General features: G+C 43.7%; 1 protein-coding gene across 4 annotated transcripts in view; it reads right to left on the reverse strand.

Annotated features, from left to right (window-relative positions):
• The window catches only part of LOC118784094 (plectin-like), an 85,235-nt gene that overhangs the window by 27,461 nt on the left and 32,626 nt on the right, over window positions 1-25,148 (reverse strand). For 2 of the 4 annotated variants that reach the window (XM_036538095.1, XM_036538097.1), the window contains exons 3-11: window positions 17,214-17,303; window positions 14,742-14,819; window positions 13,939-14,031; window positions 11,234-11,400; window positions 6,880-6,995; window positions 5,544-5,650; window positions 3,903-4,022; window positions 1,594-1,689; window positions 1,336-1,463 (exon numbers count right to left, since the gene is read on the reverse strand). In XM_036538095.1, coding sequence (XP_036393988.1) covers window positions 1,336-1,463; window positions 1,594-1,689; window positions 3,903-4,022; window positions 5,544-5,650; window positions 6,880-6,995; window positions 11,234-11,400; window positions 13,939-14,031; window positions 14,742-14,819; window positions 17,214-17,303 — 995 coding nt within the window. Of the gene's footprint in view, window positions 1-1,335; window positions 1,464-1,593; window positions 1,690-3,902; window positions 4,023-5,543; window positions 5,651-6,879; window positions 6,996-11,233; window positions 11,401-13,911; window positions 14,032-14,741; window positions 14,820-15,853; window positions 15,890-17,213; window positions 17,304-19,891; window positions 19,907-25,148 lie in introns of all 4 variants that reach the window. The other 2 variants (XM_036538093.1, XM_036538096.1) reach the window with 2 other exon arrangements.

Here is a 25,148-nt window from a genome sequence, read left to right on the forward strand (position 1 = left end):
CGACGCCCCATTGCGTATGATCTGGTGAAAATCTAGACCACTTACGACACAAATAATCAAGTGGTATATTCTGCATGTTATTGGATTATGGCAATTGCCATTCCGGCCATATTTTTCCAGGCCTCTGGGTCATCTACAAAAACACAGCCTGATTGTAAACAACAAAAAATGGCCCATGATAATTACTGAGAGAAATACGTCATACTCTATTACAGCCAGGCAATCAACATGCAAATTATTTTAGAGGCTACATGAGAAATGGAATTACTGTCCCTCTGACAGCTGCTGGTCTCTGAGCTACAATTGTAGCATGTCCAGGAGATCATCACAACAATTGACACAGAAAAAAGCCATATAAGGGGATGTTGCAGCTTTGTGCATACTCCTCTTCAATTTCCTGCAGATGCTTGCAGGGTGTTCCCTGGCAGAAACACAAAGTTTGCTTCAGACCCCCTCAGGGGGGTACAGAAGTGTGTTCTAGCTACCCTTCCAAAGCAGTCCAGAAAGGACAGATAACTGTCCATATCAAAGAAATGACTGTCTTGAAGAAATCCAAGGCATACAACCGCAGCACTGTTGGCAGTGTTACCATTCCAATGAAGCCCACTACAGACTTGTCAGTCTTCAGCAAGGCGCCTACAGCGATGCCAAAGACCACTGGATTTGTCCGTGACTAATGGAGTTATCTAGACTCACGTCTCACCCACAGTGAGTCATGCTCCTGAATAACAATAACGATTTTGTTCCGGACACATAAAAGACAGACCCTTCATTCTGTAGAGTCTGATGAAATACGCAGAAAACGTCCTATGCTAATAGAGTATTTAACATAACAAGTGGCTACATAATGAAAATAATGATAACAGCAGCAACTACAAGCAGCAGTATCTGATAAATTGAATGAACAAGTAATCTGAATAGGAGAAACATAAGTCTCAAAAGTCCTTTCAATCTATCTAAACCGACTAAAATGGTTTGGGTTTTGGCAAGAACCCCGAGATTACCATCCCTCCCCTTTGCTGAGAGCACAAAACAAATTTTAATGATCACAGGGAGTTATCGATTCATTATTTGAATGAGGGCAACACCTACAGTGCAGTACCCCATCACAAGACAACACTTCATGCAGCTGTAAACTAGGGCCAATTGTTCTTAGCTTGTGATGATGGGATGGAGATGGAATAGTGCCTAGTTTTTGATACTGTAAAAAGAGACCTTCTGAAAGCATTACATAAATGCAATGTGTTGTAGAACTGAATATGCTGTAAAACAGGAACAATGCCACACCCATGGACTCAGCTGGGCTTTAGCTCCAGTTCCAAACTGCCGACCCACCTCTCAAACTCTGTCCTGAGCAGCCTCTCTCTCTCCAGAATAGCCACGTGGAGGCGGCCCCATTCTTTTTCCACATCGATGGGGTGGTAACCTGGGGGGACCTTTATCTGGCCGGACTGAACTGCACCCTGTGGGAGGAGAACCAAGGCAACCTTCAATGATCTGCAGCTGATTTATGAGACTGCTTGCCAATTGCCTGTGCAATTTACAATTCAATCAGCGGTACCGAAAACAGACAGGGCTGGGTCAGCTCCTCACCTCGAAAGATTTGAAGATGTGTTTTGAGCGGTTCTTGTCCGATTCCTTGGCAGGGAGTTCAGTCTCTTTGAACTTCAGGAACTGGCGCCACAGAATCTGCAGAGAGGTAATTTATTGGTGAAACAGGCCCAGGCTTTGATAATAATGCACATTAAAATATAAAATGTAACAAAAGCATGATGGGATACTGTTTGGATAATTATTGCTGTGATTGTTCATGAAATAGGATCCCCTGTAATCAGATTCCTTATGCTGGTTGGAGCTGGACTCATACTATTATACCAGTATCAAGGTAATGATTTAATTTCCTAAAGGCAGCGATGTGTTGAGCGCAAGTGCATCACGCCTTGCAGGTTAACCCTGTATATGGTAGCAAAGGCATGGAGCTCCGGCTAACGTGTTTAAATGTCATGTGTGCATCGTTCCCTTTCACATGTTCTTGTGTATTAAATTAGGTCCTTCTACACTAGGAGGAGGCTGAGTACATCCAATTGGATTCCCTGAAATAAATCAAATATATTTCTATCAATCAAATGGATGAATACCCCACTGCAACTGCTGATAATGTACATGGTAGAAAATAAGATGATATTAACATGAATGCCTAGAAAGATCTAAAAATTGACAATGCGTTGTCAGTTATTTAAAAACCATGTCTCTATGTTTGTTCTATGAGTAAACAAAACCCAGGGAATGCACATAAAGATTGGAAAAAAGTGCCAAACATTCACAGATATTCCCCAGAAAGTCTAATGGTTTGATGTGCATACCATGTATGCTAGGTGTTCACTGACTAGTTTAAGGAAACACTGTTTTCAAGCACCAGATAGAAAAATGTAAAAAAAAAAAAAAAAAAAAAAAAAATATATATATATATATATATATATATATATATATATATAAAAAAAATCACTGATATTTTTCAGGTGCTCTTTAAATATGTGAAGGTATTGAATAAATACTTTTACACAAAAAATATTTAAACATCTTTATATATTCGATATGAAAATTTCCATACCCAGATAGTGTACAATACAATACCACTATGGGGAAAAACAAATTCTGTGTGCTTTTGAAATGTGAATCAAAACACTGCCTTTGTAAGTCAACAGTTAACAAATCATGGCACAGCTTTCTTAAATACTAAAAGCTTGCAATTAAGTGTGCTCATTTGAAAAAATTTCTGAAGAAAAGGCAGGTTTGAACGTGTTGCTTGCCCGAGTTTGTTACAAAAGCTAATGGAATCCTGGCATACAGAGCTATAAAATGGCACTAGATGAAAAGACAGGCAAATTCCATTAGCTTGTATACTGCACAAATCTTAAAGGAAAAGGGCATGTTTAGCTGCATGGGACTTTCAAAGGGTCTCAGTATCAATGTATTGATAATGAAATCATCTTCAGCCAGCGGAGGGTGACGTTAAGGTGATAGTAAGGAGGCTTGCAAAATGACTCCCATACAATCTCTCCTATATAGGGTATATAAGGGTATACTACCCTTCTGTTCACAAAAAGCTATCAACAGACAACTTTAGCTCCTGTGATACCACGCCAGGGTGTGGCACAGCAAAGATTTTTGGCAGGAGTAGTATAATAAATGCCAGCCTTGGGCTCTGTATTTTTTTTTTACCTTTTTTTTCCCTCCAGTGCAGCCCCACCCAGCGGAGGTTCAGCCCAGCACCGCACCCTGCCATGGGACAATGTCCTCTCCCCCCATCATACAAAAGAGCTCTGCTCTCTTTGATCTGACACTGAATCACAGAGTTCACTCTGGGGCACATCATTGTGGTGCAGAAAGAACATGGGGGCGAAGCAGCTACCATTCTCAACAAACAGCGTGAGACAAACTCAGAGTCTATGTGCACTACTTGACAACCATTTTGCTTGTTTTCTCCCAGGGTGACAACAGAAGTGCAACTAAATGCCCTCTTGTTCACAACACTGAGCCTCCCCTGACACACCCTAACATCAAAAACTGCATTCAGAACAAAGGAATATTATTTTGTATGTAGAAAGTGGCTAAACACTATACCCTCAGACAAGGTATATTCATACTCACAAGAGAAAACATGAACACATCTGACGCTAAACATCACCAATCATGGCCTGAGGGGAGGCATTAATGACTCAGCATGCTCTTGCACACTTTTCAGTTCACTGACATGCACTGCGGGTGAAGGAACTTACGAGCAACTCACGATCAAAGACAACCAAACATGAGACCAATCACAGCAATTCAGCCCTTTGGACCTGGGCCTGCGAACCTCTGCCAGGGTGGGGTGGGCTGATGCTGGGTGGGCAAGGACTCACCTCGATCTCCTCGTAGCTGGTGGGGAACCTCCTCTCTTCGAAGACGACGACATGGTGGCGGATCCACTGAAGCAGCAGGGTGACCAGTTCGTAATACTCCTGCCAGCGCAGCTCCAGCTCCTGCGGACGACAAACGGCGTCTTAACAAAAGGCAGGAGGAGGGCGCCTCGGGGATAACTAACTTACTCACATACCACCCTCTCTCAATTAGGTGTGACAGTCCTGGGATTGTGCTGCTGCCCCGGTGCAGGGACCGCTAGAGACAAACAGACAGCCTGGGATATTCAGGGATCGTTCGGCTGGGCTCCTACTAATAACGAGGGGCTTTAACCAATTCTCACTGATGGCCGGGGGTGACAGGGACGGTGAGGTACAGCTGCTGAGTGTGACTGGTGCCACAAGCTCACCAGCACAGCGGGCAGCTCTCACTGGTGTGGACGGACAGAGACCTCTGTCTGACAAGTGAAGTGAAAGCCACGGGTTGTTTACTTCACTGGTCGGGATTCAAATCACAGGACTGTCATTTGGTACCGGACATAAAGTACACAGAAACTGAAGCTAAATATCTAAAAATGATGAATTTAGTGTACTGAAAGCCAGAAAGCATGTTTTCAGCGAGGTCTTCTTACCGTGCCCTACCGTAATAAGGTTTAAGAGTGAGGATGTGAGGTTGAATAAAAAGTGCAAGTAAGGTTGCACAAAACTCTTGATCGTGTTCCGGAACAAATGGATTTGGCATGAAAGACTGAACATCTGTATCCCACAGACCCTATATATTGCTTTGGGGCTTTATTGTCTCTGTGCTCAAGTCAGCCGTGAGAACTGGACTGAGACCAATCTATTTACGGGGTATGGACACAACTTCTGAGAGGGGAAAAAACAAGAAACAGCTGACACTAAACTCTTACTCAATGCAGTTTTGTGAGTCCCATGGGACAGGGATACATCCCATGATTTTCTCTAAGGAATGACAATGACTAAACTCACCCACTCCCCCATTAGAGTATAACACAACCCTTCCGAGAACAGATTCTTGCACGCAGCAAGCTTAAAGTGCCTGCAAATGTCTGCCCGAGAACAACAGAATCTGGGGAATCTCATTGACAGATTTTGCTGATTGATTTGATTTGATTTGATTTGCAAAGATATGAGTCACATAGAGCCTGTTCACTCCAAAGTCTATTTTGAAATGGCTCCAACAGAAAATGTGTTTACCATATAATGTACACACAGTGTGTGCACAGAGGTTGTGATGACGTAAATGCAAGTCAGTCAAATTCATGATTCACTGATTCAGTATCAGTGGCTGTCTGAATTCTCTCATGCTCTAAGCCAACACTTTGTTGTTGTGGGTATGTAGTGGTGAGTACATGAATACCCTACAAACCCACTGTGCATCTCTGCATTACTCAGCACTGCGTGGTTCACTCCTTCCAATCTGCACAATCTAACAGCTGTACACTCCTGTAACACTAACATCTCACCCATGTCACAGCAAACACACCCATTCGCTTATAGCCATCACCCTCCTCTCACATTGCACACATCTCACATCAGAACTCTCTCATATCCATCTCCCATCAGTCTCAACTCATCTCACATCCATCTTGCACTGATGTCAGTCTTATAATGAAGTCTCACATTGGCTTTGACGCCATCCTGCACGTCAGGCACGCGGGGCATGGCGTCATACAGGGAGGAGACGTAGGTTATGATGGACTTCTCATCTGGATGCGGCACATCCACATCTGGAAAAACAAATGAGAAAAATACTCACCCATCTTAATTCTGTAGTTATAAAAAATTTTCCCAGTAAACATTGCATAGACCGCTGTTAGATTGACACACACACACACACACACACAGGTTTTCAGGTCTGCTACCTTAAGTCATGGGATACAACATATCAAATAAGTAGTTTCGGCTAATTGACGAGATGGACAAATTTAATAAAGTCTTGGTCGAGAAAAGTGTGTTCACACTCTAATGAAGGCCTTTCTAAAACAGATTAGAGCAACAGGTCAGACAGTGGGCCTTTTCTGGAAGCAAAAAGAACAAACCAGATTTAGGCCTAAAAACATGTTTAGCCTGAGCACTCACACTGAACACTATGATGTAACTGAAACAGAGATGTGAGGTCACAGCCATCAAGCTCCTGGTAGCCCTTTAAGAGGTGCCACAATTCAGAAGAATCTTCAACTGTCGGACACATTGACACCACAACAGCACCACACCACCATCACACCAAGCCATTAGAATGTCTCCTCACACACCGAACTACAGGTGTACACTAAAACAGTGCAACTGGAAAATTTGCTCTTCCTAGAGATCATGGCCTTATATGTGATTCCTGGCTTATTCTGAAAGAAACATGGAACCAGTTCTAGTCATTGCTTCTCTGTTAATGATCACCCTCTTATAAAGCCACAATGATGTCTTCTTTTGCAAATCCCATCAGTACACCTACATAAAAACACTATTTACCATACACAGTGATATTTGGTAGACTTGTGTCAACGCAATTCTATTAAGTTAATTGGTGGCAAGGGCGGTGTGCCACACAGGCTCTATGTTAACAATGGCAGTAATCTCCATTATGCCAGCACATATATAAATAATAATGCAGTGTAATTTCAAAGACAGATCCCTGTCTGGGAAATCCTGTCTGGGAATACAAATTGTATGGTACACGTTCATTAAAACTGGCTACAGAAGAAACATATGTTGGGGCATGGCGTGATTCAAGACAAATTAAACTGGGAAGTGTCACGCATTCAATATATGTACATAACAAGTCTGAGTTTGTGCACCTCCACCTCCTGGGCCAGACTGTATTTTGCAACAAAAAGAGGGGTTGTATATTTATGTATGGGGTAATGGGGTATAAGATGGGGTGTCAGCTGTATCATGGATATGGTTAATAAAAGAAAACACTGAGCCGAGGCCGGGGTGGGGTGTCCCAGAGACATCCTCTTACCCTCTGGGTCCAGCAGCCGTGTGACACCCAGGTCTTTCTCCGCCACATTGAAGGCCTGCTCCAGGTTCTCCAGGTTGGTCTGCCGGTACACTTTGCTCATGTCAATGAGCCTAGGCCTGGGGAACACACAACATGCACACAAAGGTCAGGACCCAGATCAGTTCCAGCTCTTTTCATTCAACGGTAAGGGTAGGCTTTATGTTTGAACAGCCTGATCCTGGATCACTTGTAGGGTCAAAAATCCATCCCTAATGTTACTTCTATCAGATGAGACCAACAGCAAAACATTTCCATGACAAATACCAGGTAAGAGTCATCTGACAGGGTATTTGCCATTTTGGTGTTAAAGTGGATGGATAATGTCAGCATTAGTGATACAATCTTTCTGGACCACCTGTCGTCGATCTATAAATCTGTCAGAACATCTGCTGGTCGCCCCCGGGGCCATGTGAAGCCGATTGACACATCCCTCGGTGAGCGAAAGGAATGTGACACATACTGTACTGGCAAAAACAGGAGAGGCTTCCAACGGTCTCTCAGCGTTGCTGGCGAGAAACTAAACAAATAACCCCCCTGAATTCCGTACACGGTGCCAAGCAGGAGGAAGAGGAGACAGAGAGGGAGCATGCACATACAAGCCAAATTCATCATCTGGACAGTAAAAGTGAAGGGTTAAATCATTACTGCCACTAAAAAACAACTAAAAAAACTGGAGGGAAGCTTAGAGCAGAATTAATCAGCACATCAAATGGAGTGAATCCAATGTACACTGTTAGTACTCAGCTTTAAGAGAGCCTAGGGCAGTTTGCTGGAAATTACACCCATAGCTGATACCCACAGTTTACTTTACATTTCACGTTTCACTTCAAATGTATATCTAATTGTAAAGTTCATTTGAGGTTTCCTGTCCAAAAATGTTATATACTGAAAATGAAATGATCTTGGATAGATGCACCAAGAACACACACTGAGGCAATTCCTGACAGTGTGCACCTACTCTTTACTTTGTACCCAGTAGTTACAAAGAGGACACAGACATAAATAAAAACAAACTATGATATTATACTCCATGTGCAAGGAGTAGGCTGATAGGTTTACAGCGATTCCCTGCTCCACGCCTTAATGAAAGCAAGTGTGGGAAATCCATACTCCATGACGTGGAGAGTGGTCTGGACGGTGTACAAGTCTTCAGGGCTCCTGGGGGGCTCCGAGTTTGTGCTAGAGACCTCCCGTGAGGTGAGCTGCATCCCACGCCGAACAGGGCTGACAAGCTGCTCCCCTCCCCGGAGGCTGTGGCCGCCGCGGGCGTTGGCCCAGCCGGACTCTGGCTCGCCAGCGTGGGAGTCTGCGCTGGAGCGGGCCCCGGGGCTCTGGGAGCCCCGCCCCGAGTCGCAGGAGCTCTCCGACGGGATGTCCTCACACAGCATGACCACGCGGTCCTCCAGGTCGCTGACAGAGCCCGTCGTGCTGCCCAGCGACGTGGTGCGCCGCCGCTTGGACTTGAGCTTCCTCCTCAGGCTTTGCATCATGGTGGATGCTGGGAAGGGAGGATGCTCCGGATGGAGAACGGCAGGTGAAGCAAGCAAAGAGGAGCAGATCTTCCTAATCCGTTTGAACCATTCTCACATAGTTATTCTCCTTATGATTTTTATTTTATGTGACAATTGGTCAGCCACTCGTACTGCAGGTATCTACCACGCTTATTGTTCCACCTCAACTCTGAAGTCTTCAGACTTATGCACCCATAGAGTAGAGCAAACCGTTGGTTCCAGTGATGCTCAAGCACAGACACTTCAGCTTCTCTTCATGGATGATGAGATCTCCTGGTGGTCTAGCAATGTCATCACTCGACCTAGCTTAAGGTCTCTGCTGACAGGGTCCTGTTTGCTGTACGAAAACCCTCCTTGCTCCTGGAGATCCTGCAGCACAATGTTGCTTCACCCAATCCTTACTCCAAGTGGCTTTCATACAAACATTTACGCTGACTTGCAGCTGAAAGTATGGGGCATTGCACTTGAAGCCTCGAAATTCCCACAGTGGTGAATCCAAGTGAGGAAAAAAGAGAAGAATATCCTACAGCAGGCCTAAGTCGTGTCACGTTCCAAAAGAAAAGGTGTCAAGAAAAAGAATGCAGGAACATTGACTCCAAAAACACAACCCTTCTCCTGCAGCACAAAAAAGACATAGCAAGATCCAGAATGATGTCAAATTCAGCAATCACGAATGCGAAAGAGTGTTAAACCTGAGGATGGCCTCTCCCTGTGTGCGCGGGCAAGGCAGAGAGCGCAGATATGGCTCTGTCCTCCTGCAGTCCTTCCCTCTTTATGAAAGCGTGTTCTTTGTGTCCTGTGGGTGTTCCTGTTCCCTGGCAGACAGACCCAAGCCTCCCCGTGAGAAGGGTGCAAGCAGCTGGGGCGTACCTGAGCTTCGCAGGTACTTGCTAAAGTTTCAAACGCACGCCCCCGGGCTGTCTCTTTCTCCCTCCTCCTAATGACTGCCGCCTTTTGCCACGCCTTGCAGACAAATCTATTGCTTTTTTCCCCCATTCCCCTCACACCTCCTCATCTCAAATTTCCCTCTTTTAAAACATGTCTAGGGTTGTTCAGTAAGAAAACAAAAGCCAGGGAACCTGTCTGATTGGACACATGAAGCATTCATAGACCCACCCAGTAAACTTTAAGGGTAATTTACCTGGTATGTCCTGACCAGCTATAAGATATTTCTATTTAGTTAAATGTGCCTGAGCCAGTGTGGTATATTAGTAAGGAGCAGGGTTCATGATACTAAGGTTGCTGGTTCAATTCCCAAGTGCAGCACAACTGTTGTACCCTAGGGCAAGGAACCTAAATTGCCTTAGTAAACATATTCAGCTGGATAACATATAAAAACTGCTGGGCATTTGAAGTTCCTTTGGATAAGATAATGTGAAGTAAAAAACGTAAACACCAATATCCTTAACTCCCTATACCATCCTCCCACACTCATCCAGATAAGCTATAATTAAATACTCTGGGTGGCCGATAGCAAATATAAATAAATATCATCACACACCCCCATTAAGAAAAGCCTACAATAATGTTATTAGCTTGACGGTATAATCCATGACAACCTCCCTCTGAATCAAGGACAACTCCCCACTCAGGTATTTGAAGCCTTGAGCCATGACATTATCTTTCAGAATTTTATTAAACGAGTCCTCTCCTGAGAGTAACTTATTACCCAAAGTCAAAGACAAGCCCAGTCTAGAGCAGAAATCCATTAAACTGAGTATGCTCAGACCAGGACCGCTGGGTCACATTCTTGTAATTCCTCAAAAGGTAGAAGATGCACAAACAGCAAGTTGGCATGTTGGCCAAAGAGATGCAGCATGGGAGTAAAGCTATTGCACGATATCTTCCTGGAAACCCTTTGCAAACTCAAAGTTGGGAAATGAACCCCATTTTCCCATAAATGCAATGCTGTGAGCAGGGTTTAAAATCCTGAACACAGAACAGAAATTTCACTTTGCAGTAATTTTTTGCAGTTTTCAAAATATATTAATATTTTGTAAATGTTTTATATTTAAACAAACATAAATAATTTGCAGTGTAAATATTCTGTGTTGAAATTGTTTGACCACAACAGGACACAGGTGATTATTTGTTATTTAAGCAAGACAGCATACACTCTCCAATAAGTCAGGCTTTCACTAGCCCCTTTTCTATTTCACCAGCAGCCTCTCTATCATTGTACCTGTGAATTCGTGTTGGAGGACAATTAAAGGCATTTCTCATATATGTTGTACAGGTGGACCATCTGTTGTTCACTAAACGCTGACTAGCTGTACAAGTACTGCATTTCAGGACACTGAAAAATAACTCTGATAAGACATGGGTAACCAAGAATGTGAAGCATTTATGACAGTAACGAACGCCAGTTCCAGATGGTATTTATAATTACTATTTTGTGCCCGGTGATTTTATATGAACATTTGAAATGCAACATTTGGGAAATATGATTTGTGCAGAATGTCAGTTTCAACATACATGCTACACATAAAAAAGTGATTCATTAGCGCCTACTTGTCCAGACCAGTCTAACACACCATAGGTTTTCAGAAAATATAGTGATGTCACATTCTTGCCCCATCTGCCAGGTAAGAAGTAAATCTGAATGCCGTAATGTGCCGAAACATGCAAAAATGTGCTGACTGCCACAGCAATCCCCGCCGTCTCCTTGTATGGAAGATATGCAATAAATCACATATACACATATGCTTACATATGGGGAACTCTCTCTGCTACTTTTGTAAACCTCATTGCAATCCATATGATGTCACTAGGAGCCACCCACCCAGTCAGACCATGACACTCACTCATGCTTGTGGATGACGGCATTGAAGAGCTTGCCGTCCCTCCAGCTGGTGGTGAAGTTGTCACAGCGGATGCCCTGGTAGCCCTCCGCCATGCGCTGGGACCACAGCAGCAGCTTTTCCTTGGCCGTCATGTCGTCCGACTGCCCGTTGACCTGGATGTCTGAGATCTGGAGAGAGGGCCATTGGGGGGGTCATGGGGTCAGAGACTGGTATGACATCACGAAGTGGTCCAATAAGAAACTGAGCCACAAATCAAGAAGGCAAAGGCCTTGAATGTGCTGGATTTTCAATATGTTACCCATGTACCAATGATTCAATGTAGCCCATGCACCAAATGTAGCAGCGTAGCCCACGCAGCAGAGTAGCAGTGTCGTCTTTTGGTGAAAAGTTAGGCATTACATATGCACTTAGTCATGACCGTGTGGTGAGGTCTGCCTTAGAGGATCACTGGAAGCAGGCACCTTGCTTAAAAAGGAAGCCTTTGTGTCTTTTTTGCATTTTATTGAAAGCTTCTCCATACACATCAGAGTGGCTCGCCAGAAAATATAATTCAATTTTGTGAGTTCCGGGATGATTCACAATGAATCACATTTTTCAGTATGAACCAAAAGCTATCGTTTTCTCAGAGGGGAACTCTCCAACCACTTTTTGATTACCCTGCAATCAAAAGGGAACTACTACTGTCTAAAATCACCCATCTAGAGCTAGGACACAGAAGTAAACTGACCTTGGCAGGAAGACCTCAGTTTCGAATTAGCTCCTAATAAGCCTTGATGTGCAGTATATTCTACCAAAGGCATCCCAAAATACATTAATTGACTAAGTGAGTGAATAGACAAGGCCACAAGTCTCCCTACTGCTGCACACTGTACTGTATATTCCTGGCAATGAGTGGCTTTGTAACCTGGTTGAAAGTATGCATGTGATTTCAAAGCTAATTAGATGTCCATCATTCTGCCATTCATTTTTTTTTGTAAAAGGGTGCAAACTGCACAAATGCCTGCAGCCGCATCGCTGTCACCCTCATGAACGATCAAACCCAGCGGCACAACTTAAGCACAGCCTATGGCCTCTGTACAAAAGGCCAAGGCTCCTCCACATAGCGCTGGCCCTGCAGACTGCCCGGTCACGCTCCGCCCCGCCCGGGGGATGGCAGAGGTGCAGACACGGGCAATGCCAGCTGCCCCGCCTTTGGTCACAGGACACACGAGGGGCTCTTTATGATCTTCTGCAAGAACAAACGGCGCTTTCTTTTTTGGGGTTGTTTTTTGACCGCGAGTGGCTGGTGGTGGAAGGGGGGTGGGGGGGATCGGTGACTCATGGCAGGGTCTCCCCTCTGGGGTTTTGCAACATAAGTCCGGCTCTGTGGTCCACTCGTGACCGGAGGAATCGTTACGCACTTCATTCTGGGTATGTCTCCAAGTGTAGGGTAGGGGAAGGAAACCAAAGCCACGGCGCCACCCACGCCCTCTTCTCCCTAGGGGACCTATGCCGCCGTGTGTGTGTGTGTATGTGGTTGTGTGTATGTGTGTCTGTGTGTCTGTGTGTGTGTGCATGCGCGTGAGACTGTGCGTGTGGACTCTGAGTCATCAGGCACCCCGCCCTCCTACAGTTCCCCTCTGAGAAACCAGAGATTTATCTTCCTTTGGGCTCATGGACTATTAATTACAGAACTTTAACTCCTGAATGACTGCACAGCGCAATCTGCAGAACTGCCCTCCCCAGCTCTGTTTCTGTGGGGAATGCATACTGTACAGCAAGTGATACTTTGCTTTCAGTGCGTGATGGGCCATATCCTGTTCATCTACAGATTCATCTCGCCACATCACAGTATTTCATAACGTAAAGGCATATAAAATGTTATGTAGCAGATAAACGTATCTGCGGGTGTGAGGCAGGGCAGAATGTTAAATGGGGCATTTAATGGGAGGTACCTGTGAATGTAGAGCTATAAACTGTTATATCAGAGGCATAAAAGGTATGGCTTGTAAATGTAAAAAGGTTACACACAGTATATGGTGCAATCTCATATAATAAATACAAAATGTTAGTGATAAAAACACAACGCCAGAGGGAGTGAAAAGACCTCTGTGATAGTCATGGCGGGACGTGGAAAGGGCAGGGTGGGTGGGGTGGGGTTTTGTCTGTGAGTCACACACCCGCCGGCCACACCCTCCTCTCTGCTCCTGGGAAACACTGACTCACCCAACCGACGAAGTGGCTGCCATCCCAGATCCAAATCTCCAATCCAAAACACTCCTTATATTGTGACAGAAAAAAAGCCTGGATTCTTGTTTTTCCATGCTAGAAAAGTCTTAATGAGAAACTAACGTCTTGCTTGCGCTGTCTGGGCAAGCTGAGTGAACCAAAGTTCCACTCTTATTGGGTTATATCGGGGGAAAAAAGAAGGCTGTTCTTTAAATAAACGTCTGGCTTGTTTGCTTGAACGGTGATTCTAAAGTGCTCGAAATGAGAGGCATATGCAGTGCTGTTTGAAGAGAAATGATTTCCAAAAAATGGATTTGCCTAAAGTGAATTTGATTCCCCACCCAGCGCCACAAAGACCCCAGCAGCAGAGGTAGATGGCCTGGAACAGATTGGGAGATAGTGGAGGATTGGAGCGGATTGGAGTGAAGCAGAGAGGAGGGAGCGGAACGGGATGGGAACATAACACTGACATCGGGAGGGGCTGCGATGTGTGACACCTGGAAGTGAAGAATGATGGTCCATATCAGCCCAAGGGTCAGCTTGGGGTTCCCATCGGCGATGTCATCGTTTCTGATATTCACCAGTTTGACCTGTCACAATTAAAAATAGCAAATAAACAAAAAACAGCAATAACAATAATCATTATTATCATAATCATAACAATGAAAGAAAGAAACCTGAGTGTGTTGCAGCACACAAACTGTAATGCAGACAGTTATACAAAGACAGGAAAGGCATCACCTCTTGTATAATCTGCTCCATTAGTCAAAATCCGATTTTGACTCGACCTGGTGCCTAACTGATGAGTCAAACCACTTCAAAGCATGGCATAATAATACCAGGATGGGCAACTGCAGCCATGCAGGGAAACGTCTGGCTACAGGAAAGGCTGTAAGTATGGCCAATTATCCAAGCAACCCTTTCAATTCAGACGTTTAACAATCTCTAATGTGGCAGGAAAACCGCGCTCCCTTGGGACAATATTGGATAGCAGATGGTCATTCTACCTCTGATAAATATACACATACAATGTGTGACAATAAGACATAATTGTGTGTGACATGTTATTGGGCTGGTGGCCAGACCACCACATTGTATTTAGAAGTGATTTTGGTTAATCTCGCTGGATTGCATGAGATTTCCTATCATCGCCAGCTTATGTAGCTAAGCTCTTCTCCTCATGCATTAATTCTCCCTTCTTCTTTCCAGAACAAACAAGGAGCTGAACTTGTGGAAAAGGCTGGAAGGTTTTGACCATGCTGATAATGCAGGCCTTTGAGAGGGTGTGAGGGTGCTTTACCTCTCGCTGTTTGAGGAAGTCCAGTGCTATCTGTACATTCTGCAGCTTGTGGAAGCGCATTCGTCCCTTCTCCCGGGGCTGGGGACAGAGGAGAGATAGGAGGGGGGGTTAGAGGCACAAAACTGACATGTGACTGTAGCGTGGCGCTCCCATCGGGGTGGCACGACACACCGCGCAACTCAGAACCAACCCGAGAGGAGAGGGAGCGGCTTTGACTGTGGGTGTGAGGGGGACACCATGGTAAAGCCATGTCTTGACACAACTCTATGGAAACCAAATACCCATACCATGACCACAAGTTGACAGTACCGTCGACAATGAGACTCTGACGGGAGTGGGTATCAATGGTCACTCCACTACTGCAGATCTTGTGACATTGGCATATAGGGACGAGCCTGAGCTCACTGTACATGATGCAATGACCGTGTGTGAAGTGTGCACATCTCACAGATTCCACCCAATAACCACAACAGACGATGCAGTTTCCACCGATACAGTGCCTTTTTCCGGGGGCAAATGGCTGCCTCTTCCCGAATTTCCACTGACTACTGAAGGACAGCAGGAATTGTGATGGAGTTCACTGACAGTTAACTTATCGGTGGAAAAGAGGTGAAATATTGGCAACATGGCATTCATAATTTAAACAACTTAGTTCCAATGAAATAATCATTGTAAACGCCAGCAGGCTTTCCTTTTGGAGCTTTGCAGCACAGCTGAACACTAGACATGGATTAACGTGCATTTACTTTCAGACCGGGAGACATGACAGAGCATGGTTATTTATAACCACATTTCCCATAGCTTCAGCTTTTCAGCTGTCACGGCACTGGACATAAATATTAGTAAGCTGCATAAGAGACCTTTTTTGAATTTTATTTTTTTTAACCCATTCAGTACCACTTTAACCTGCTTCAGTAACTGTCAAATTACAGCACAATGGTGCTGAAGAGGTTAATGCATTTTAGGCTTAACAAGCTTGTCAGAAATTAAGAGGACAATGCTGGCAAAAAAGGGAAAATGCAAGACAACAGGAAATGACATCATGCACGACCCAGCCTCTGGGAGTCACCCATGCCATGTCAAGGAGGTGCCCGAGTTATAGACCCACTCACCAACCGCAAGTTCCTGACAACGTCCCGCTCCCTCGGCTACCCCAGCAAGAGCAATGCAAGAAAGAAGGCAAAGGCGAAAGGGGAAAGGTCAGGGAAAAGGTCAAAGGTCAGCAAACAAGGGGTAGAAAAGGAAAAAATAAGGGGTCAAACAAGTGCAAACAGTTCGCAGCAAAAAGCCAAGGTGAGGTTATTGTGTTAAGGCCACAGAGAATTCTGGGTGTTCTGCGAGACTGCTTAACCAGCATCCAGGTGCTGCAGCTATGGTATGCTAAGAGGCATTCAGACATATATTCAGTTTTTAAGTTTATACAGCAATTAAACTGTAAGGGTTTTCACTCAATTATGAAAAAAGTATTGTATACCACTCCATATTAAAATATGGAATCAAAAAAGGTATGCTTTTTGAATGCCAAAATACATGGCATGTCTAACAAAATACACTGTATTGAGAGTTGACACTTCCATATTTGCACATTTATGATCTGAAGACACAATATTTTTAATATGTCTGTAGTTTTACTATGTATTGTCATATACAAATGCAGAGTGATCACACATCGTTACCGTACACCTGTATAAATGTAAACATTATTTATATATTTTATAAATAAATAAAATATAAATTTTAAATATTTTATATTTTACCATATCTTACTTGTTTATGCTTTCTTAAAGCTTTGTGACAATTTCCAAATACACCATGACAAATACAACTGGACTGATTCATTGATTGAAGACTTCATTTGTGTAGCCCTTTGCCTGCAAGGCATTTCACAAACCATTTATCTACTTAGCGCTGATTACCAACAGCAATGTAATCAACTGAGTGAAAGGCAGTTTACTTGCACAGGGGCTCCTGCATCATTATTAGGAATTCTGCTGAGATGAAGGCAAGCTTCAACTTAAAAGTGGCTGGGAAATATTTTCAACTGGCCTCATGAGCGGGAGTGAGAGTCCTTCTGCAGTATTCCTTTCTGTAAGCGCTACAAGCACATTTTTTGACGTAGGCTCAGATTCAACCTAAAAACAATGTGCTTTGTCCTTAACCTTAAGTAACCACTTTAAGAAAGTGCTCAGTCTTTTTGGGTTTCGCACAATAGTTTCAGAAAGAGTCAAACGAATTACGCTGTGGGAAAAGTAACAGTTGCATAGATTTTTTATGCAAATCCATGGACAGTGCACACTGCTGTTGGGCAGAACGTGGGCCTAGGCCTTGCCACTGTTAAATGGTAGTATCGGGCACAGGAGGGGAAGGAGAGAGATATGGGTAGGTGGCTGGGTGGGGCTGGGGGGCGGGGTCTAGGTTGCTGCAGAAGCTGAGGTCAGCACCGGGCACAGGTCTGAGGTCAGCAGGGCTCACCAGTGTCTTCCCGGAGAGCACCTCCAGCAGGGAGATCAGGTTGTGTCCATCTCGGAGGTCTTCATACAGGTCAGTCACATGGCGCTGGGCCTGTGGGGGGCAGGCAACAAGGCATACAGCACAGTCAGTCAGTGGGCAGATGTGATGTGGTTGTCCTCTTGAAAGCACTTTTTGCATTTTTGACTGTAACATTGATGCATTTCCCACCATCCATTTATTAAAATAAACATCCTGTGTAACACACAGTATTCTACTCTTTGTCATATAACCACAATCAACCAGATGTTGCACATTACCTCAACCAAAATTACACAATTACAATGTGATGGATACAGGGCACCACTTAAAGATCAGGAAACTCTTAGGAAAACAATCTCACAAAACTGCACAAAACTGGGAATGGTTTGCTTTATATTCTGTAAGTAATACACTACCTATACTTTGAGTAGTAGTCCAAGGTGCTCAAACAGAAATATACTTTTAAAAACCTGCACTGTATTACTGGCAGGGCCACGGGCACATAGAGCAGGCTGTGAGTTGTGAATGGTCCTGCCAGTGAAATAAATAAAGGAAATGAAATAAAGCCTTTCTATTGTTTAGTCTAATCCCACTGTCTCTGCCTTTGGATCTCCATGCTTTTTACAAGTACAACTTTTCAGGAGACACAGCAGGACATTCCCTTTTTTGTGTAATTTCACCCTGAGATTGCACTTTCCGCAGAGCACAGTTTCTGCAACCATGCCCCGAGCAGCACTCCTGTGCACCTCCAGGACCGGGATTATATAAAGTTCTCTGTAATCCTCGCCACCCCTACACCCCCTCCCTCCTGGAGATAGCTCCAACTGTGGAGGGAGAACGAAGGAATGCAAAATCCGAAAGTGTCAAACGCATCTACTACAACCGCAAGCCAACTGCCACCGCAGCCGAAATGGCAGCTGGGCCACCTGACAGGTGATGGACAGGAGTCAAGGATCCTAATAAAATAAAGATCAGTAAAAACAACAAAACAGAAAAAAAAAATGCCTGATTAAATTCCTCCGCGGCGCCCTGAGCAACAGACTCATCAGGACACGCAGGGTGCTTGCGGAATGAGAAACCGCAGCACCGCTCCTGACAGAAAGCAGCAACAGAGACCAAGAAGGACTAGCTCTGCTCCTCCTGTCACTAGCTCACCATCTTAAGACCAAAACCAAATCTGTCTTACTTCCTGTTACTTGCTGTGTCCACACATTTCTGTTCAAACTCTCATTTCCCTCTCTTTCATTTGTGCATTGCTCCACAGGTAAAGTGTAAACACTTTACCAAATTTCAAATGAAATAATTCAAAGACCAGTATTTCTTACACAGGACTCATGCATTTCTCACAGTTTTTCCTTTCTTTATTCATTTCCTGATGACAATTTTGCACAACTCATTTGCTAGGCTTTTCCCGGTACTCAAAGAGATTAGACACCTGACTAACATCCATGCCAAGTCTCCACAGCTATTCAGCTAACTAACAAAGACAAACATCCACAAGAACTGCTCCTCAAAGCATGGGTACAAATCATTAAAGCTCTCTATGAAAATGTACAGCTTATGAATAGTATACTGTAGCTATCTGTTATTTATGAATACTACAGAAATTAAACATAGGTCCAGTAGAAAACTTTAAGCTATACTGTAGAATGTAAAGAATATCTCATATACACATAAACCAGTGACAGCAGCCATTTATTTAATGTAATAAATATAATAAGCCATTTATTTAATGTAAGTAGGAAGGCTAGGAAAACAACAAGAGCATCTGGATTTTTACCAAAAGGTTGTAAATTCGATTCCTAGGTAGGGTGGGGCACTGTCATTGTGGAGTCACAGATTGTGTTTGACCTCCATTGCATCAGTAAATATTCAGCAAGGTGTAATAAGCCATGCACTCATTACCATTAGCCAATAAAATAATCCACCGCAAATCTGTTAAAAGGCTGCGTAGCTTCATTAGTCTCAGTGCATTACAGAGCAGCTTTATGAAGTGGCCGTGGCATAGCATTCTGAAACAGCTGGTATTAGCACACAGGGGCCAGAGCTGTTCAGTGTATCCTGCAACCCCATGACTAAACCTTTACCCTACTGATACAAGCTGCTTGAAAATGCATTTGTGAATTCAAAATAAGTTTGCAATTCTAGCTCATAGTTCAACACTTTAGCACCACACAAATGTGGATGAAGTACCAGGATAAAGAGCAATGTAGCTAATATAAGGTGCTGACGGGGACTGCCCTTAAAACAGTTAATGTTTAATCTAAGGCCATAGATCATCTCAAATCACTTTAAAGGCCAAACAGAATTACAGATGCTGTATCATTGTTCCACGCAAATAATTTAGAGGGAGAAAAAAGATGGCCGTCTGGTACTTTCTTATGCTACAGCATTTCTGACGAAAGATGGGAATTTTTTTTCTCAAGTATTTCAAACATCAATAATGGGATAAAACGTGTTGGAACACAATGCTGCAAATTGGTTGTGTTTCTGTTCATCAAGACAAGCGTTTTCAGGCTTACATTGGGTAATGCTAGCCCTGCGGCATAAGCACCCTTATCAGTATGCCTGTGTGGACTGCTTGAGTGGAAGTGGCGTACATGCAAATACAGCGGGCAGCTCTGCACTCCAGCATGGGCTTGCTCACAGATAGCACCTACCTCAGCGCTCCAGTGCTGAAGAGGAACAATGAGAGGTAGAGACAGAGAGGAGGGGCGAAAGAGAAAAGGAGAAGCAGAAAAGCAGAAGAGAGAGAGGGAGAAAGAGAGACGAGAAGCAGGTGAATGAAAATCAATAATTAGAGAAGGAATGGAAAGCAATCAGAGATGGAAAACAGCAAACACAGATCGACAAGGGACGGATACACAGGGGCAAAGAGGAGGAATAAAAACATTTAGCAGGAACATCTTTCCCTATACTCTGACTTTCATTTTTAAAGCTTGTTGCCTTTTTCCTTAGACAAAAATTCCTTAGAAATTAATTTTACAAACCACCCTATATTTACAGATTGAAACTGCTTGTTGGAATTGCATTGTGCTAAACTTTTATAGGACTTTAAACTCATGTAATAAGATGACATTATTTCAATGTTTGAAAATATCTCAAATATACAAATATACTTTTTCTGAGAGAAAACAGCAGTGATAATTAACTTGCAGACATTTATTAGTTTCGAATGCAGTTTCCCTTAATGACAGAAATACTACATCTAAAATACTTTATTATATTATAATATTATATAACATTATGGACAACATATATACATATATATTATTCCTACACAAAGACAAAATGTAACTTCACAAATTAACATATTTTAGTTTGTGAACTGCCCATGTGTAAAGTGCCAACAAAAACAGTGTTTTGTGCACAAGCTGCAAAAGAATGGTGGTAAGGCAAAGGGAGAGGTAAAAGAAACACATGCAAACGAAGGCGAAAGTGGATGGAGCAGACACCGCCTTTTTGCGGGCAGAGAGAGTTCCTCTCATCACTGCTGCTTTGAAAAGGTTGGTGGGAATGATCACTGCAACCTTGAATTGATCATACTTCTACCTGCCGTTTCACGTATTTTTTCTCATGCAGCTCATTTGGAAATAGTCTATAGGGAAACACTCATGCCACTAGGGGTCCCTGTTGCCACATTTTTGTTAAGTTTTCTGTGGTTTCAGGTATTTTTTTTTTACCTTTTGTTGCAGGTCATATAAAATGTAAGATTTAAGTTGACTTAAACTACTATAATGGTCACTGGGTACTAATTGCTTCAGCCACAGTGCTATTTTTGCCACAGTGCATTTTTACTTGCAGATTAAATTGTGGAATTAGCCAAACATTTTTAGTTGCATGATAATAAGTCTGCATTCCAAACCTAGTGCAGGCGTTCAGATTGTAATAGATGACCAATCTCTGTGTTATTAATAATAAAAGCCTTTGTTGCCTATTTGTAAAAGATGACCAATCTCTGTGTTATTAATAATAAAAGCCTTTGTTGCCTATTTAAATCCATTCAGACTGCATCGTTTTACAATGTATGTGGTATGATAATTGCACTATAGAGTACCTCACACTGTATAACTGTCTCATAATCTGCAAGCCCATACAGTCAGATGAGATGGCTGAAAAGAACAGTCTCTGAAATTAGCGTCACAGTGGGCCATACTGTACAAAATCCTGGAACCAGGTGCTAGGGACTGGAGACTCCCCAAATAACCCAGGGGTCCCCATGAGACAGTGCAAGAGAGAGGGAGTATCCCTCTACTCATTTCCCTTTATTGCGCACTGTGACAGGGGGGGCTCATGAGCTCTTCGGTTTGTTTGGACTGACTGCACGCTCACAGAGGGGGGCCCCCTAAATTAAATTCCATCTGTCAGCAGCTTCCAATGGCCATATTAAAGGAGCTTTGAGCATCTGTTTATTCACCAGGGAGCAAATGAAAAGGGTATCGCATGAATCCTGCCCTCACTTCCAAATAGGCTGTCTGATCCTTGGCTCTTCTGTGTAAAACTGGGGAGAGCTTCTCAAGGTCAACCAAATTAGCTCTGTCAACAGTTACACTGACTGTACAGAGGCTCGATGACAGATGTTTCCCCTCTCTGAAAGAAGTCACCATCATTCTTCAGGCTTTTATTAAGAATTGTCCTTCCAGTAGTTTCTCTTGTTCACATGTGGCAAAATTATGACACATGTCAGCAGCAGTTGACAATGATATAATTCTCATAATTGAAAATGAGCATTACTGCTTCCCTTTTTTGACTTAGGCATCTAAATTTGGCCTTTATTTTTACAAACACATGTGCCTGTTTTACATGTGTCTTTGCATATAATACAAAATCAAACTAAGAAGGGCTTGCATTTAGCTAGAACTGAGCACAGTGAGTCATATCCATCAAATATAATTTAATGCACTGAGCCTCTCCCCCACCTGCCCCCACCACCCACTGCACCCGATTCCATTCCCTGGAATACCACCTCCCACGACTGGCTCATTTAATAAGCATCACATTCCTGCTGTTTGCCTGGAAATGACTCCGTATCCCTTTACAGCTCGACATGACTGGACCCACCCCGAAGTGCAGCACATCAGCAACTCCCATTAAAAAACACGCCATAAATATGCCGCTTGACGTCACGACGCAGAGCGCTAACACTTTATTCCCGTCCGCTTGCAGTCGCCCTCCAAATCTGTGATATTTTTATAACTTTTTTTGAATCCCGGTGATGGCAACGCTGCCATGCCTCACGCTGGAGTCCGTTTCTAACGAATGTGACACACTCATTTTCCTACAACAAAGATTCCCTTGTGTGGCAGCGGCTAGCCTGACATTTATTTACTTATTCATAGAAATATGGAAACTGTGGAAATCTCCCCGCAAACTCCCTGCCTCCCTCGGGAGGCGTGGAACACATGATCTGCTGCTGGCTGTCCTTATGAGACCCTCAAAGGATCTCCCAGATTTAATTGGGGGGGGGGGGGGGATCCTGTGACGCTCGAGTGGAAAAACCTTGTCGGAGAACACAGGGGTGCGAGCATGGGAAGAGGCGGGCAGCTGCCCCTCTCCCTGAACCACGGGCCCCAGGCGTCTGCGGGCCAGATGTGCTACCGTTCGCCCGGCTTCTGGACGTGGGCCCAGAACAGAGCCCGGCGCCTGAGAGCAGCAAAGCGAATCCAGATGTGTGTGACTCACTCTCACACATGCACTGAAAAAATAGACCCTGTTTGTCTTATATTAGGACCAGGGAAAGTTAGCCCTAGAACGCGCTTTTATGGGAAGGATAATAGTCTTTTGTGTGCCTGTACTTCTTTCCAGATTTACCGAGCGGGCTTGTTTCGTTTGGAAAACTGCAGCGTACAATATGGAACCTTTGCAGGTTAAACCCATAAAGGTCTGTTTGCCATTGGATTTGTTGAATGAAAAATGACATGGTTTATTTTTTGTGTTTAAGCGCCAGCTTCGGTGGGGTTATTTTTCATTTCTAATGAAAAAGTGTGGAGTGGCTGTTCGCTTCTAGAATGGCCACCCCACACCCTAATGCTTCTTCTCTTGTTGTGGAACAATAGTGATGAATTGGATCCTTGAGGCAATGATGTAAGAGAGAAAAGAGATTAAGCCCTGCTGACTGCTGCCTAAAGCCCATCAGGGTTCTCTTTAGATTGCTGAGGGCTGGACACTAACCTCTATCAGACTGTTCACAACCTTTTCAGGAAGCAAGCTACATGCTAAGACCACAGAGAGTTGTCCTCTCAGCCCTTCCAGCTGCATGTAACTCAGGAATCCTCAACAGATGCCCCATTATCCCTGACGGACACCCCGGAAAAAACACCAGGTTAGAAATTAGCCAAGCCACTGTGAACTGGCAGCAGGAGGCACCCAATGTAAACAGCCAGGCTGCATTTGTCACTCGGACAGGTTGAATGTCCTCAGAGATTGGCAAACACATGAGGGACACAAATCAAATATGGGTGAATTTATTATCGCCGTGGGAACGAAGATGCTAAGTTGGTGTCACAATATTTTGTCTCCATGGATACCTCCCTATATGGCATTGAGACCTCCGTGGTGTTGGTGCGTCCCTGCATGAGCAGCGGCCCCCTGTTTATCGCGTCACCCCTCTCTCCGTCCTTTCCAACGGCGGTAATGGAAGCCTACTCAACCGCTAAACGCCATCTTTTTTCAGAAGGCAAATTTTTAACAGGATGAAAGAAACTGCACAGCAGTCTCCCTGTAGAAAACAGCAGAAACAAAAAAAAACTGTAGAACTGTAGAAAATTGCTTCCAGTTTGTGATGCCTTTTTTCAAAATCTAAAAAAAGTACTAGTGAGCGTCAAGATTTTTGTTTTTGTTTTGTTAAACAAATATGGAAATAACTGGAATTACATAGGTGAGAGTGTACGTTACACACAAATAGGACAAAGAACAAATGCCTATCTTCACGGCATGGGAAATATTCCAACTGACCCATGGTTCTCGTTACGTGGAAGGATCTACTTTAAAATGCCACACCTCACTACACCCTGTAAGAACAGCAAGTGTAGGTTGGCTCTAACTGTTATCCCTCAGAGAGCCAGTCATTGTGTGTCATTCAATTTGTCAGCCAATCCCATGGCCTGCAGGTAAATACCTGTGAGAGGAGAATGGGAGTGTGTCAGACTGTGTGCAAGGTTTTTTTGGAGTTGCCCCAGGACTCACATAAATGGCATGAAAAAAGGAGAAAACTCTTTTCTTTCCTTTCACATAACTGGTTGTGCATATTATGGCACAGTGTTCAATATCTATCTGTTCCAAACCTGGCAAAATGAGATTCACATTTAGTGAAAAGCACAATTTTGCAATAATTCATTCCAATATTCATTTTATTGCTCTTTGCTCTTTTAAAAATTAGCTTCAGTAAGACCAATGAAACTCCATATCCAAAAACAAGCAGCTATTGAAAGCAATAAAATGCGTGTTCTCTATTATTAAAAATGAAGCCATAAATGGACTCCTATAATTAAACTTACGATAATTTCTGAGGCTCTTGATCAAAGTTTGCCATGAGGCCAACTGCAACCATCAGCAAATACATAGCTTTACACTATGTGGTCTGAGACAAATTAAAGTCATGACTCACATCAAGGACATCGCGTTTTTTGCCACTGATGTGGATTGGTGGAGAGAGGCTATTTGCTCACGGCAAAACCTGCATTCTGTGGTTGCCATGGCAACCCTACATGTTTCTCACAACTATGCATCCACTTCCTGTCCAGGAAGTGATGCCAGGGGAATATACCATTGCTCACTAAAACGGAAACAGATAAGTTTCCAACCATATGCGTTGTCATGTGCAAGACAGAACATCTACATTTCAGATCAAAACAGTTTATGTCTAGAAATTCATGACAGTCTATGTGTAGCATCAGTGATGGCTCCTGGTATGAGTAA

The sequence above is a fragment of the Megalops cyprinoides genome, chromosome 10 (genome assembly GCF_013368585.1).
Source record: "Megalops cyprinoides isolate fMegCyp1 chromosome 10, fMegCyp1.pri, whole genome shotgun sequence".
NCBI lineage: Eukaryota > Metazoa > Chordata > Actinopteri > Elopiformes > Megalopidae > Megalops > Megalops cyprinoides.